The sequence below is a fragment of the Phoca vitulina genome, unplaced genomic scaffold, assembly GCF_004348235.1.
Source record: "Phoca vitulina isolate PV1807 unplaced genomic scaffold, GSC_HSeal_1.0 scaffold11, whole genome shotgun sequence".
Classification (NCBI taxonomy): Eukaryota; Metazoa; Chordata; class Mammalia; order Carnivora; family Phocidae; genus Phoca; species Phoca vitulina.
In genome coordinates, this window is record NW_022589714.1 from 43502807 (window position 1) to 43518463 (window position 15657).

General features: G+C 53.3%; 1 protein-coding gene across 1 annotated transcript in view; it reads left to right on the top strand.

Moving 5' to 3' along the window:
• The first annotated feature begins 2288 nt into the window (after positions 1-2288).
• KCNK5 (potassium two pore domain channel subfamily K member 5) overlaps positions 2289-15657 on the top strand; it is a 37076-nt gene continuing 23707 nt past the window's right edge. Inside the window, exon 1 of the mRNA XM_032410178.1 lies at positions 2289-2532. Within this exon, the coding sequence (XP_032266069.1) occupies positions 2347-2532 (186 nt within the window). The 5' untranslated portion in view covers positions 2289-2346. The remainder of the gene's footprint in view (positions 2533-15657) is intronic.

The window sequence follows — 15657 nt, forward strand, 5'->3', positions numbered from 1 at the left end:
TGAGCACCACACTGAGGGCAAGAGAGAAGTTGGGAAATGGAGAAATAGGTAAAATGGAAAGATAGAGAAACTAGAAATTATAAAAACTTTGAATAAAACCTGATTCATCCCAAAGTATTCTGCAATGTTTTTGTGAGACAGTGAAACTGAAATAGGAAGAGGCCCTTTATTTTCTTAGGAAAAGAACACAGACCGGAGGTGGGAGAGGAACGGTGGAGAATTTTCCAAACAGAGAGAGAGCCTGTGGCCTCTCAAACTGCCCCCACCCCCGCTGGATGAACTGTTCACACCACAGTCCCTGACTTTCTTTCCAGACACAGGGGATCTGGGACAGAAGCCTGGACTCCTTGTGGGCTGAGGGCTGGAGGGTGGGACTGCAGAGCTTGGGTGCAGGGTGGGTAGGAGGCAGACAGGAGTTGCAGAGGACAGAAGAGGGGTCTGCCTGGGGTAGGGCCTAGGCCTGGCTGGGGAGTGGGTGGGATCCAGAGGGAGCAACTTAGAGGCCTCGTTGAGGGGACCTGGATCCCTAAGTCCCCAGGGACACCGAATTAGGAAACATGGGGATTCCTGCCCCGGCCTCCTGGAGACACACGCATGGTGCCATAAAGGAGAGACAGAAACATCCACAAACTCAGATCAATCCTTCAGACCTGTATCCCTAGACCCTCTGTTCCTGCCCAATTCAGACACACCACAGATAACTTCCCCCTCCAGTAAAAACTGTCCTAACTCTTGACACCTGAGCAAAGTCCCTCACCTTCCCCATGGCGGGGGGTGGGGGTGGGGGGGTGGGAATAAAAGGCCTTGGCTAAAGGCCATGCACCAATTTGGCTCACTGCTGCCCTTGCCCCCACAGAGGGTCCGGACCAGCCCTTGGTACCAAGTGCTGGAATGTGCCACTCCAACTTCTGGCTGTTGGCTGGTTGGAAATTTTGAACAAATTAACCCAACACGGCTTCCGTCTCCTCACTGCAAGGCTGGTATAATTAGAGGCCCAGCTCATGATGCATGGAAAGGATGTGGTACTCCCTGAGGTTTATAGACGAAGCTAGATGAGCGAGAAACGTCCTCAGTGTCCGTTTTTGACAAATTCATTCACTCCTTCATTGCACAAATGTTTATTGAGTGTCTACTATGTAAAGGTCTGAGGATATGTCATTGAACAGTCCAGATTCCCTACCCCCCAGCGGTCATTTTACTGTTATATAGTGCATTAGAGTTATATCGTATATTAGAAGGAATTCAGGAAGAAAATATCTCCCAACAAGGAAGATGAGTGCCCGTGTGTGGGTGTAGATGAGAGTTGCCGTATAGACTTGGGAGTATGGAGAGGTTAAGTATTTCCTGGAGAGTTACAGTGTGTGTGGCTGGTAAGCGTCTACAACAGGGCAGCCTCAACTGCTCCTTCCCGATGTGGGGGTCTGTCTCACCAGGGCAGGTGAGAATGGGGCAATAGGGGAGAGTTTCGCCTTTGCGGCTGGATTAGTTCCTGATATCCCCATTCTCTACAACCTCTCTAGTCCCTTCCTAATCTTACACTTTCCCCTGGCTTACAGGAGGGTGTAAGAGAAAGAGACTGAGAGAATCAAGCTTTCCTGGCAGAAACGTCAGCAGATGGAAATTGAATTACTAGGAAAAGAATAATAGTACTAACTTCCCGACCCTGGTCATTAGATACACACTCATCTTAGTTAATACCACCAGCATTAATAACAAACGCGAGTCCCGGAGACCCCAAATCCCTCTGGCAGCGCGGGGCGCGCAGCCTCCCCTGGCGGTGGCCCGGGAAGCGCACGCAGCACCGAATTCCTCAGCGTGCACCTCGCGGTGACCGTCCGGCCAGCCGCGGGGCCTACGCGGGGCGGGGCCTGCGCGGGGGCGGTGCAGGCGAGGGGGCGGGGCCTGCGCGGGCCCCACCCCTGCGGGACTGGGCGCGGGAGGGCGCGCGCGGGGCGCTGGTTAAAGAGGCGCGCGGAGGCGGGCGCGGCGCACACTGCTGTGGCTCGCGGAGGACGGCCCACGTGTCTCCCCAGAGTCCGGCCTTGAGTTCCCCCAGCTCCTTCTACCCCCGCGAGCCAGGGCGCCCCCTTGCCCCCCGCTTGGTGTCCGCCCGCCCCCACCTCCGCCCGCCTGCGGGAGCAAAGCTTCGTACAGTTACCCGCGCTTGGTGGGCCAATTTGAAGGAGCAACTTTGTCCGGGGAGCGGCGCCGGGGGGTGGGGGAATAGGGCACTGCGCATGCGGAGCTCCAAATTCAAACAGCTGTTTCCAGAGGCTGGAGGTCGCGTGGACCGGGAGCCGCTGGGGCTAGGGGAGGCTTTCTCCAGGAGGCGGCCGCTCAGGAGCCATGGTGGACCGGGGCCCACTGCTCACCTCGGCCATCATCTTCTACCTGGCCATCGGGGCAGCGATCTTCGAGGTGCTCGAGGAGCCGCACTGGAAAGAGGCCAAGAAAAACTACTATACACAGAAACTGCATCTGCTCAAGGAGTTCCCGTGCCTGGGCCAGGAGGGCCTGGACAAGATCTTACAGGTGAGCCGCCGTCCGTGCCCCTGAGCTGGCCAGAGCGTTAGGAGTGCTGAAGGGAAGCCCTTCACAGCTTTGGATAACTCACAGTCCCCGTGGGTAGTCCTGGGGGAGGCAGGAAAGGATGTCTCGCATGGGTTTGGCTGCTGGGATCTGTGGTTCACCGGTAGACACTGGAGTCACCCACGCGCGGAGACTCTTTGGGAACCCAGTTTGTCCAGAGAGAAGAAGTTGGGGTTGACCCCCCAGTGAACCAGGCCCCGCGGTGGCTCGGTGTGAGTGTGCGGGTACCTCCCTGGTTGGAAGGGGGCTGGAGGGCGGATAAAGGCGTTTATCTTTACTTGGAGACGCTCCCGGAGTTCGGGAGTCGAGCCGGGTGCCACCCCTTCGCATCTCCACCTCCCAGCTCCAGGCCGGTGCCGCGCCCGCCCGGTTTTTTTTCGCGAACGTGAGCCCAGCGGAGTTACTGGAGGGTCCCCCAGCCCCAACCTGAGCAAAGCCTCCCCTCCCCCGCACCCGCTAGGCTCAGGAAGTGGGTAGGGGGCTCTGTCCCGCCAGAGCTCCCGGGATGGGGGTCGATGGCTGGAATGCTGGGGACGCGCTCACGCTTCCGGCAGAGCTTATCTCGAGGAGACAGCCCCCCTCCTCCCCCAGGGCTTGGACTTAAAGTTTGTGAAAGTAGCAGGTTGAACAAAGGAACAAAACCCTGGGCATCCTTTTTAGGGGGAAGGAGAGGTTGATTAGAATGGAAGGTGTTGGGGGGTAGTTTCTCCTCCGGGTTGGCATTGGGAGCCTCTTCTCCTTCCTGCTCTAGGGATGGCTTTAACCTCACTCGGATAAACTAGGGCTGACCATGGTGGTTGGGACCTTGGGTCTGTTTGGGGACCAGGGTCCTCTGCTCCAGTTTCTCAGAGGCTCTTAGCCTTAACCACCCACCCTCTTGGCCTGCATTAATGGCCTCCCTCCAGTGGAAGGACCAGGACCTGGGTATAAGAGCTGGTGAAGGTTCTAAATTGTGGGGTGGACTAGGGATAGATTGTCCAAGGTGTTACATTTCTCTTGGGGCAAAAGATGCCAGAAAGGAGGTTTGAGGAGGAACAGCACTTAATCTACAGCAGACCCCCAACATTTTATGGTTGTCTAGTTGTCTCTCATTTGACCCGTCTCAAGGCTCCCCATGTGTGAAATGAGAATGAACCTGTCTTCATCTGTGTTCCCTGCCCTGGACTGTTGGAAAGTTGAAAGCTTTGGAATACGTGAGGAGGCCTTTCCTTTGCTACCTCCTTTTTGTCCTGAAATCAATGGACATTCACACACATGAGCATATAGGTACTTACCAGCAGCTGGGCAAGTAAAGACTTGACCTCTCAGAGGCCAGCAGAGGGGAGGTTGGGCAGGTTCGCTGTTGGATTTTAGTGGGGAGAGCCTCTGGACCTGCAGCCGTCCCCAGAGTGGGGGCCCAGGAGAGGTGAGGTTTGGTGGGGAGGATGAGCTTCAGAGGGCAATCGGATGGTTTCGCCCCCGATAGCAGGAGCTCCTTTGGATGAGTGTCTGCCCTGTGTGTGCGCATTGGGGAGTGGTCACTTTATAATTTCCCTTGAGGAAACAATTCCCCCGGAGAACGAGTTGCTGTTTAGTTTCTTCCAGGGCTTTGTTTAGAGGGGGAAGAGGGCAGGCGTGGGTGATGAAGAATCAAGCTGCCCTCGAAGTGTTTCCCTCTTTGCCACAGCAGGGGAAGGAAGGAAAGAATTCAAGGCTGAATGTGGGAAAATAAACTTCAAAACCCGAGGAGAGGGGAAAGGGGGGGTGTCGGGGTAAGGCAGCCGGGTGCAGCTGGTGGTAGTAGCTTTGGAAGTTAGACAGCTTTCTTAAGGTGTTCGAGCAAACAAAATGCCTCTTGTTTGGAGGTCCTCTTAAACCCGCCAATGATTGCCCCCCAAAAGTGGGCAGGTAATTTTTAGATTTGGGCATCAGGCCAGTCTGATTTGGAGACGATTATAGACAGCCCTGTTCCTCATCCCTGGCCAGAAAACTCTCAAACCTTCTCCAACAGGGCGAGTCCCCTCCCATCATAGGAAAAACCCAAGAAACGAAAACTGACCAGGGGAAGCATTTTTGCTAGCGTTACTTTTTAGTCTGCAGAAATCTGCCTGGCTCTGCTTTTTGTTCCGCGACTTGAAGCATTGCCTTCAGCCCTAGGAAATTGGCTTAAGGAAAAACGAAGACTCAGTCTTTGAAAACTCAAACTTCTTTCCCATCTGGCCCGCCACATGCACCTGAGGTTCTGTGTTTTGTCAGGTTCTGAATCACCTTTGTAATCCTAAAGAAGTCCCACGCTAGGAATTCCTGGGGTTGGGGTGGGCTCTTGGGAGGGGCTGTTAGAAGGGGGGGCGCAGTCTGGGCTGGGGTTATTCTTACTCTGGAAATCCGCACGTGCTTTCAAAGGCACACGAAGGGAGCTAACACAACACACACCTCACCTTTCGTTAGATCTTTGGAAATAGGCCCCAAGTTGTCAGGTGCTTCCTCCTGTTCAAGCTGAGGTTTGAACTGAGGTGGAGGCCAACTTTCAAACCTCAAACTTCCCCACCCCCACTGGCCTCTGACCACATGGTTGCCCTCCTTCCTGCCTTCAGAACCACCTTGGAGTCTTGCTCCCAAGCCTTGCTCCCCCCAGCCTCTTCCTAAATTGCAGCGGTTCCCACAAAGGGCAGTTAGCATTGGCTGAATGCCCCACGCCTTGGGCATTGTGGGTGGCATGTGCATTTTATGAGAGAGGGCACAGGCTGGTTTTGTCATCTGGCTTGGCCATTTACCCATCAGGCCATTTAACTTTGCCTCTTTCCCCCTCTGCAAAATGAGGGGCCAGTGAGGATCAGGTCAAGTAGAAGCGTTAGGCAAGTGTGTACAGGTGTGACTTGGGAGAGCCAGCACGGCACGTCTCCCCCTGTTGTTAGCATTTATCGAGCACACATTGACCAGGTGCTTTACCTGCCTTAGTTACTTCTTACAGCAACCTTACATATTCAGATAAGGAAACCGAAGCTCAGGGCAGTTGGGGTGGCCTTGGCGACGCAGGATCGCACAGTCTGCCTCCAGAGCCTGCTCCTTGTGCACCTTTGCCCTCCTTCTTGGGCATGTGAAGCTCTTGACTGGTTAGTCTGTAAGCGAGCTCAGTGAATTGGTTCAGGTGGACTCTGGCCGGCTGGGGAATTCTGTTTTCTCCTTCCACTAGAACAGGCATTGGCAGGCAGGCCTCCTGTGTGGGGCCTGGCCAAGCTAGCACCTCCTCTGTGGCTTCGGTAAGCATCAGTCCACCCCTCCTTTGGCAGCACAAGAAAGCAAAGGGTTGGGGTGAAGGGGAGCAGTGAACCTTCCTCAGCCTTCACCTCCGGTGTGCAGTGATCATAAACAGGAAGGATTTGAGAACTCGCTGTGCACCAGAGCTTCCAACAAGCACTTTATAGAAGTTCTTATTTTAATTTAATCTTGGTGACCAACCCCTTTTATAGATGAGGACAGTGATATAACTTGCCCAGGATTATATGGTGCAGAGTCAGGTTTCACACTGTGTTGTGTTCCGAAGTACATGAGAATTAGTCAGCAAGCGTCTATGAAGTGCCCACTGTGTGCTAGGCCCTAGGCAAGGCTCTGGGAGTGCAAAGATGGATTAAGACACCCACCAGGCTTAAACTGGCTGCTGGGAAGAAGGATGAATAAGCTCACCAGGACAGGGAGGCTCATGAGGGCCCCCAGGGACCAGCCTGAGGGGTCAGGGAGGGCTCTCTGGAGGCGATGACCTCAAGTAGGGTCTTGGAATTAGGAGGGTTTGAGAGGGAGGAAAAGTGGGGAGAGAGGGGGTGTTCCTGCTGTGGCTCTTGAGATTCCCAGGTCTCCTAGGGGTGCGATAGGGATGGCTCCAGGCCCTGCCCTCCACTGGCATGCCCCATCCCTAACTCTGGGTTTTGCTAGACTGCTCACATAGCAGACCAGTTCCCAGAAGCCTTTTGGATCCTGCTGGCCTCCTCACCAGCTTCAAACTGCATTATCCTATTTGGAGGTTTTCCATGTGTGCCAGACCCCTCTCCTTTTATTTACTGGAACCTTCCTACTCTATACCTGTTCCCGTCTATACCAGTCAAGCGGATTCCAGTTTTAAAGGTCTGACCTCAAGTCACTAACACCAATCCTCCTCCTGAAATTTGAAAGTATAACGAGGGATTATGTGCTAAAATTACATCTGACCAAAATGCTGAGAATGGGGCACATTAATTGAATTTTTTTTGAGAATTGAGGGTTAACATGAAAACCTCTTTTGTTTCAAGCCTTGTTGGAAATTATAAAGCACACTGGTCCACTTAACTGCCTTTGTAAGTAAAGGGAACACAATAGATCTTTTGATTATCCAAGATCCCGGAGGCCTCCACGTCATTAGTGTGAACTTGGATCCTCACTGTCTGGAACTGCAGAGGTGGAAAGTAGAGAAGTCAGGTTTTTGAGAGGAAATGGAAGAAAGAGGTCCTCTCCTCATGGCTTATCTGTTTATGTTCCCCTTAAAGTTGAGGGCAGCCAAAAAAATAAGAACTCTTAAATCGATAAATGTGCCTCAGTTAACTGCTCTAGTTAGAGTTTCAACAGTTAAAGTGAATTTTCATTGAATCGTTTGGGAAGTTTTACTAGAGCCCTTAGGATGATTACAGATGGCATGGTATTAGAGACTTATCAGAGGGTGGGAATTAACAAGTGTTGAAAGGTTCTAGTCGGGGTGGGGGGAGTCCTTATAGGAGGGGTTGCAAGGGCGGTGAGGACTGTTGCTTCTAAGTATTTTCTTGGGGTTTTGCCCTACTGATAGTCTGGCATTTATTTATTTATTTTTTTAAAGATTTTATTTATTTATTTGACAGAGACACAGCGAGAGAGGGAACACAAGCAGGGGGAGTGGGGGAGGGAGAAGCAGGCTTCCCGCGGAGCAGGGAGCCCAATGCGGGGCATCGATCCCAGGACCCCGGGATCATGACCTGAGCCGAAGGCAGACGCTTAACGACTGAGCCACCCAGGCGCCCCTAGTCTGGCGTTTAAAAGAAACAATCCTCCAGTTTTGGATGCTGTGCTTGGCTGGCTCTGACCTCAGGCCAAGGGCTTTCATCTTGAACTTGGCTGTTTGCTGTCAGATTGGGCTCAGCCTCTGAACTCTATGTGTGGTGGGAGTGGGGAGCAGGGAAGTATAAGGCTTTGGGGAACAGAGGAGCCATACTTCTGAGACAACCCCCAAGAGAGTCTTTCCACAAATTGGGTTGCTAGATCCCACCGGTGCTGAAGAATTACTTGGCCAGAACCGGGTGATACAAAGAGGCCAAGTGTGCTGGGTACTACAAGAAAGCATGTGACATAGGTTTGCCTCCTTCCCGTGTTCCTTTTGGGGAACGAAGCAGGTCGAGGCGAGTGTCCTTAGAGATGTCACTGAGAGTTCCCTGGGACTCTTTAAATAGGGCAGAGGAGGCCTGGCCTGTCCATCTTCCCCAAGGATGGGTTGACATGGATAGAGGAAACTCAGCCCACCAACTGTGGGGTCCTTGCTCTTGCTGAAAGAGCCCCATCCGTGCAGCTTGTATGATGGTCGTGGGCTGGCTCTGAAGGCATGTCACGATAGCACCCTCGTTGTTTGCCTAGACCAGTTCAGGGCCCTTAGTCAGTGCTCATTAAGGCTTAGGTCCCCTGCCACTGCTCCTCTCCCTAGACACCCCTGCTCTGGGGCCCGGCTGCCCACACAAGTCTGGCTCACACAGGATCAGGGGGACCTTCCTGAAGCAGAAGAAATGTCAAACATTTTTTTTTTTTTAATTGTGGTGAAAAACATAACAGCGTTTACCATCTTATCCATTATTTATCCTATCTTAACCACTTTTAAGAGTACAGTTCATTCATGTTAAGTATATTCACAGTGTTGTGAAACAGATCTCCAGAACTTTTTCATCTTGCAAAACAGATTCTATCTCTATTAAACAATTCCCCTTTCCCCTGGTAATGAGCAATCTACGTTCTATTCCTGTGATTTTGACTACTTTAAATACCTTTCAGGTGGAATCATGTAATATTTGTCTCTTCGAGTAAAACGGTGCAACTACTATGGAAAACAGGGTTGAGGTTCCTCAGGAAATTAAAAGTGGAACCGTATGATCCAGATTCCCTCTTCTGGGTGTGTATCAACCAGATTTTTAAAGAGCTAAACAAATAAAGGGGGATGGTGGATCTTTCTTGCCCACAGCCCTCAGGGAGGAGTATAACTGCCTGATGGTCCTGGGCTGCCGCCACAGGGCTGAGAGGTGAGGGTCAGATGATGAAGCCCTCTGGGTTTAGCCAAGGAATTTGAACTGACCAAATTTTTGCAACGTTCAAGTAAGGGAGTGAACAGCATTTCAGAAAGCTCCCTCTTCCTTCACAGGCGTTGCAACTTAAAAAAAGTGGAGTATTCGACTCGAAATTAACAGCATTTCTGTGGGCTGATCCCTTCACCCCATGGGTGTTCTGATAAGGATGCTTCCTCCCTTCCTCCTTCTGATGTGATGGAGTGTGGGTTTTTCCACCAAAGCCCACAGAGCCCACAGCCCCCCCACAAAGCCCAACTTTCAGTTAGGGCACCTTCTCCCCTTACCATGAGCCCCTCAGGTCTGGGTCCCTACCAAAGCCACCCCCCCATTTGATGACCTTTCCAAATTATGCCTTAGTTGTCCCTTCATGCAAAAGTGAGGGTGGTATATTCCAGATTTCTACAGCTGCCTGAGGCCTCTGGGTTTTTGGTGAGGAGTTAAATTTCAGAGATCTGGGCAAAAGAAGGGGTGGGCTCACAGAGGGGCCTCACTGCTGGCCAGCATTTTGGTGTGTACTGAAGCCTCAGAAACTAGACAGGGACCTTAGCCCTCGGGAGCTCAGCCTCACTAGGGAGAGAAACGGTCCCTGTGGTGAAATGAGGGGAAATGCGGTCCTGGTGCTGAGTGATGGGTTGCAGATGGGAGAGGCTGGAGAGATGGACGAGGGTCACAGGGCCTCAGAGGATTTGGTTCCTGTTTCCTGAGGCCTGTAGAACCCCTTGGCCTGCAGGGGCTCTGGCTCTGAACCACACATAACCCCTGCCCTCAGGGAGCCCCCAGTCTGGAGGAAGAAAAGTAAAGGACCTATCACTGGGTTGACATTGGTAAATGCACCTGGAGGTTCTAAGTGTGAACCATTGAGAGATTAATCTCTGCTCTTGAATTTAAAGAAACAGGAATTTAAGGCAGGCCGGAAAGATGAGTGGTGTGGGTAGCAGCCCCTGTGAGCATCCTGCTGAATTCTTACTGCATGCCAGGCATTGGGCTGCATCTTTAACCATGTCTCCTGAAAACAGTCCAGTGGGTTAAATGTTAATGCTATGCCCATTTTCTAGGAAAATGGAGGCCAAGGGATTTGCCCGGGTCTACATGGCTAACTAGAGGCTGAGACTTACCCTGTCCTGTTGACTTCAGAGCCAGGAGTGGAGAAAGAGCCTGGAGGTTAGGGTATGGGGGTGGGGGGTGGGGTGCAAGCTGAGCGCTTGCTTAGCCACAGGCTGTGTGAGCTGTTTGGGGCCTCATCTCATGAATCCATATGCAGCAGCCCTCTGCAGTAGGTGCTCTTACCAGCGCTCCATCCTGGTAGGAGCCACAGAATGGACCACAGACGTTCATCCTAGAGGTTGTACATCTAGGTAGTGGAAGAATGAAGATTTGAACCTAGAGTCCACACTCTGGACCTTTCTGTTCTGTGTGGGGTGGAAAGGGAGGAAAAAACAAGGAGCAGAGGCCTAGAGGCAGGAAAGGGCAAGGCTTGCATGGTATCTTCAGAGCCTTAGGGATGTGGGACGGCTTTCAGGATGCTCACTTAGCTGCGTGACCTTGAGCAGGTCAGTCTCCTCATCTGTGAAATGGGACAGTAGTACAGTTTCTCCCTCATGTCCACAGAGTCCACGTAAACGCACTTGGCAGAGTGCCTGGCACATGCAGTGGGTGACTTGCTGCCTGTTAGCTGCTGATCCTGTGCTCTGTCTCTGGGGGGGGGGGGGGGCGGGGGGAGGGCCTGTTTCTGATGCCTGCTTCAGGCCCCACCATGGACTGAGCTCCTGATCTGGTGATACCGATGATAAAGCCCACCAGATTCCTCCTAGTGGAGTTACCCACCATTTCCCATTTCTTTCAAGTTCACCCATAACCCTTCCCTCAAAAGAATTAATGGTCCACATCTAAACATACAGAAATTTGGCCCCCTCTTCCCTTCCAGCAGGGCCCTGGTTCCTGCTCTGGGGAAAGGTGGCAAGGCTTTCTCTGCTCAGTCCTGGCTCGTCCCAGGCCCCTGTGGAACCTTTTGCATTCTGGAGGATTCCAGGTGCAGATGGCCTCACGTGTGTCCTCCCTGGGTGGTGATCACGTAGGATCCCAGGTCAGAGTTGTACCCTTGTAGGGGGCAGGCACCCCCCACTTCCCCTCTCAGAGGGCCCTTGGTAGACAGGTCCCTTTGACTGGCTTTGAAATGTACATTCTGTTTTTCTATTTTTCCTCTTCTCCATCTAAATATTTGGGTTTCCTGACGAAATATTTAGGCAAGATTGTGTACTGTGGCTGTTGTCACCTCCCATGGCCCAGTGTAATCTGGCTGCTGCAGTTTAGCTAGGCTCTTCCTGGGAGGGAGAAGCTTCCACCCCCGGCCCCCCACGGGGCCCCAGAGAAAAGCCCAGCAGGGTGCTTGATGGCCAGGCCAGTACCCGGTTGAAAGCCCCTCCCTTTGTCTCTGTAGACCTGTGCTTGAGGCTGGGGCTGACAGACTTGAATTTGAACCACTTTGTGGGAAATAGCTGATTCTAACCTGGTTCCAATCCTGCCTACGCTCCTGGTATGTGCTGTGTGACCCTGGCCAGATTTCACTTCTCTGGACTCCACTTCCTTCAAGTAAATTCATCCATTCACTCAAGAAGGCTCGGAGTGCCTATTAAATTAGGCCCAGCTAGACTGTAGGAGACCTACCTGGGCAGGGACCTGTGTCCGTCCCCCACTCCCCCCCCCACCCTAGTCCACAGACATGCGCAGTAAGCCTGTGGGGTTTAATTGAGCACTCCTGTGCTCCCAATGTCTCTTGGGCCCCGAGATGCCCAGTGGTGAGTCTGGCTCTGAGGGGGACACTGAGAGCCCCGTGGACCTTCCGTTTCCATGTCTAGTCGGGAGGGGCTGGGCCTCTTCAAGATCGAGGCACTTGTCTAAGTGAATTGCGCAGGCCCAGTCTCTGGCCCCTGGTCTCATAGGCTGGGAATTGTGGAGAGGAAGAGGAGGGGGGAATGCCATTATCAAAATGAGCTCCCACTTTCCCCTTCAAGCCTCATGAGGTGGAGCTAAGTTGCCTAGTGGTCAAGGACAGGCTTTTCAAGTCACAGCGCCTTTGCAAGCTGTACGACCCTGAGCGCGCTGCTCCGTCGGAAGGTGGGAGCAGTGTTACCCATCTCGGTGGGACGAAGATCGCAGGAGATCATAGGAGAACGTGTGCATGGAGGTGACTCACTGCGGCCGGGCTGCCAGCTCCACGTTAACCTTTAGATTCAGTTTATTGCCGTCTCGTCCTCTTTGAGGAACTTGGAACAGCTCTCCCTCTCTGGGTCTTTATCTCTGGGAACCCCCTTCCCTGCTTCCACTCCCCATCCCTTATTTTATAAACTTTTCCTAAACTCCTTTCTCCTGGGATTAACGAGGCCAATCTGTCCCACCCCCCCCACCCCCCCACCCCGGGGCCAGCGAGCCAGGCTCGCTGTGGTTGCTGCTTTGAAGGAACTTGAGGCAGAGCAAATAGCCATCCAGTCCTTCCTTCAGCAGATCTTTGCTAAGCACATACTATGTGCCCAAACCTGTTTGAGACCTGCTGCAAAGAGAACAAGCCCCATCCCTGCCTTTTGGGGAATGCCTTTGGACCATGGACTGTGGAAACCCAAGAGGGCAAGTGGGCACACTGGGGGAGGGAAGCAGCACCCCCTGCCCCTCCCTCGTGGAGACGGGTCGAGGCCTTCAGAGCCTGCTGAGGAGGAACAGGAGCAAGGCCGGGCTGTTCCTGACCTGATCACTCTGGCTCAGCTGGAGCCTGCACTGGGCTTTTTCTCCCCCAGGGCCCCCCTCACAGGGCAGCCCTCCAAGGGTGTCGACCCCAGGGAATGGAGCAGGAGTGTTGCACAGTGTTGCCTGCAGCACCCGGAGGACCCCTGAGAAGCTTGCGGATACCCAGGCTTTGCACCCTTCCCAGATTCCACCGAGGGCCTTGCCTTGGGTCTTGCAGACCCGTTCATCTGAGGTGCTTTCCTGTGACCTCTCTGGGCCCGACTGAGGTGTGGCAGTGAAACACCATCCCATTTGCTAGGTAGGAAAACTGAGGCCTGGTGAGGGGCTGGGTGGTGACAGACTGTTTGTGGAACTAAGCTCAGGGTACAGTGGCTCTGCTTGCCCAGGTCCAGAGCCTTTCTCCACCAAGCCATTTTTTACCCTGCCTCGAATCGCCTTTTTAAATGGCCTTGACATCAAAATCATGATGGGGTTTTGGAGTGCAGAGAACTAATTCTACGTACACTAACCTGGCCTGCCTGATTTCCTAACCTGCCCAGGACACCCCTTCCTGGGACCTTGAGTCCCAGCTTCCCCACCCTAACTAGTGAGTTTTTCTGGGACAAGAAGCAGTTGAGATGGTGGTAACTGGAAGCTCTGAAAGGAGGATGTTTTTTGGGGCCATCCAGAGCCTGGAGCAGAAAGGATCTGATGCCTCCCAGGGAGTTGTCCTATCACAGGTGTTTGTGCCCAAGTGTTTGTGCCCAAGGAGCTGTTGTTGGCTGGTTTCTCCAGAGCCCAGAGCACCCCCCCTTGGAGGCTGGCAGGGGTGGCTGATGGGGGAGGAGGGTCAGGCCCTGGGCACCTCTCTTGGCAGTGAATCATAAATTGTGAGGCTGGAGGGAGCCTAGTGGTTACCTAACTGGCCTCCCAGTACAGCCCTGGAGCCAAGGCCCAGTCCTTAGGAGGTTATGTAACTTTCTCCAGCTTTCTGTGCTCACCAGGGGCAGGGAAGTACAGTGAAGGAGTAATTAGAGCTAAGTGGGGCAATTAGGGAAGGTTTCTTAGAAGCAGTGTCCCCAAGAGGTAGGTTGAAAGGTGACCACCACACCTCCTAATAGCTATCCTGGCCAGTGTCACGGCAGTCGGGGGTCTTCATAGACTCAGGTCGTGACCCCCAGCTCAGAAAACCCTCAGTGGCTTCTCCCTCAGACCAAGCCAACATTCTTGCCATGGCCCATGTGATTTGGACTCTGCTAGCTGCGTGGTCTCAGCCTCTTTCTGGACCCTTCCCCTTGATCTCAGTCGGCCTCCATATAGACAGAAGGCCATCTCATAAGGGTGGAGAGGCATTCTAAAATGCTGTAGACCCATCGCAAGTTTTCAGTTCTTACCAAGAACTCGAGGTGTGTGTCCGCCTATAACGTAAGCCACTCTGGGGAAGGGTGGCAGTGGGGGCAGGACCACAGTCACACCACAGGAGTAACAGTGGCCGGCACTTGGTGAGGGGAAGGGCGCCACAGCCCAGGGGAGGACCCTCGCCACGTCGCATCGACCCCCCATCAATGGCAAGATAGGTGCTGTAGGGAACCTCATTTTGCAGATAAAGCATCTGAAGCAGAGAAATTAAATGACATAACCAAGTCACCCAGCTGGGCCTTCTGCATCCAGAGCTCTGCAGAGGGGCTCTCATTTAGACTGTGGTGTCCTAAATCGGTGCCAGTCCTAACTGTGGTGTCCTAAATCGGTGCCAGTCCTACCCATCTGGCTAGGCTACCAGTCACTCCTTGGGGCTGGACTTTCTCCTTGGGGCCCACTGGTTCCTCGCACCCCAAAAGCACTCCATGCCTGCTTGCTGGCCTTTGCTGAGCACTGCGTTCTGCAGCCTTGTGGGTTCTGACACCACTGTTTTCCCGACCACATTGACCATATATAGGTTTATTTGCCATTTTCAGCGTGAAAAGTTTTAAAGCAGGAAATCTTGGGTCCTGTAAGTGGGTGCCATGGTCCAGAGTCGGGGCTGTCAACTCCTTTCCTGCCCTCACCCGCTTTCCTCCAGCATCCTTACAGACCTAACAGGCCCCGACCCTTCACTGCAGAATTTGTGGGTTGGGGGACCCAGAGACCGAGCCTCCAAGAAAGAATCAAGGAGCTGGAGGGGGGACATGCAACTGCTTGTCAGCGGTGGGGTTTCCCATCTGAGTCCCCATATTACCTGCTACGTCCTCAGCAGCTAAACCCGTACTTATGACCTGTTCCCCCATTTGGCTCCCCCAAGGAAGAGCCCCAGCAGGACTCTGGTCCACATCTTGGAAGGGAATAGTTTTAGTCTTGCCATTCTCCTGAAGTAGAAATGCCACCCAGATCCTGCCTGGCTGGCTGATGACAGAGATCGGTGATCCTGCAGCATGCTGAGGACCCCAGGAGGGGGCCCCTCATGGCCTTGAATGTTTATTTGGGCCTGGGTGTCCCTTGTGTCTAGTGCAAGTTCCTTGGTCCTCCCACGTCTCGGGTGCAGGATGGCACCTGTTCACAGACCCTCTGGAGGAGAAAGAAAAGCAGCCCCAGACCTTCCCCGTCTCTGCTGTTCAAATAAAGCTCTTGCCTCCCGGGGCGTGGAATGCATCCTGACAGTGTTAGCTTTGGAAGGCTGCCCTTCCCTTCTCAGCATCCCGGCCCCCTGGAGCAGTGGGTAGAAGGGCTGCCTCTCACTGAGGGATAAGTGCTGAGTGGGCTAAGTGGAGCAGGCTAATGCCGTAGTGTCTTGTCAGCACCCCCTGGGGAGCAGGAAAAGGGAGGGTGTCCTGATTATCAGCTTTTCAACACCCAGTCTCTCCCATCCCCCAGACGCTAGCTGCAGCCCAGAGATCTACTTAGGAGTGGCCCAGTGAGGTGGGGACTAGAGGGTCCTGGGACTTGCTCAGCTGACTTACTGTGCAACTAGACCAGGTCACTGCCCCTCTCTGAACGAAGGACTTGCTCACTAAGGCCAATGAGATACTTACTGAGCACTTGCTGTACACCCAGGGCTGGCTTAAGGGTTGTG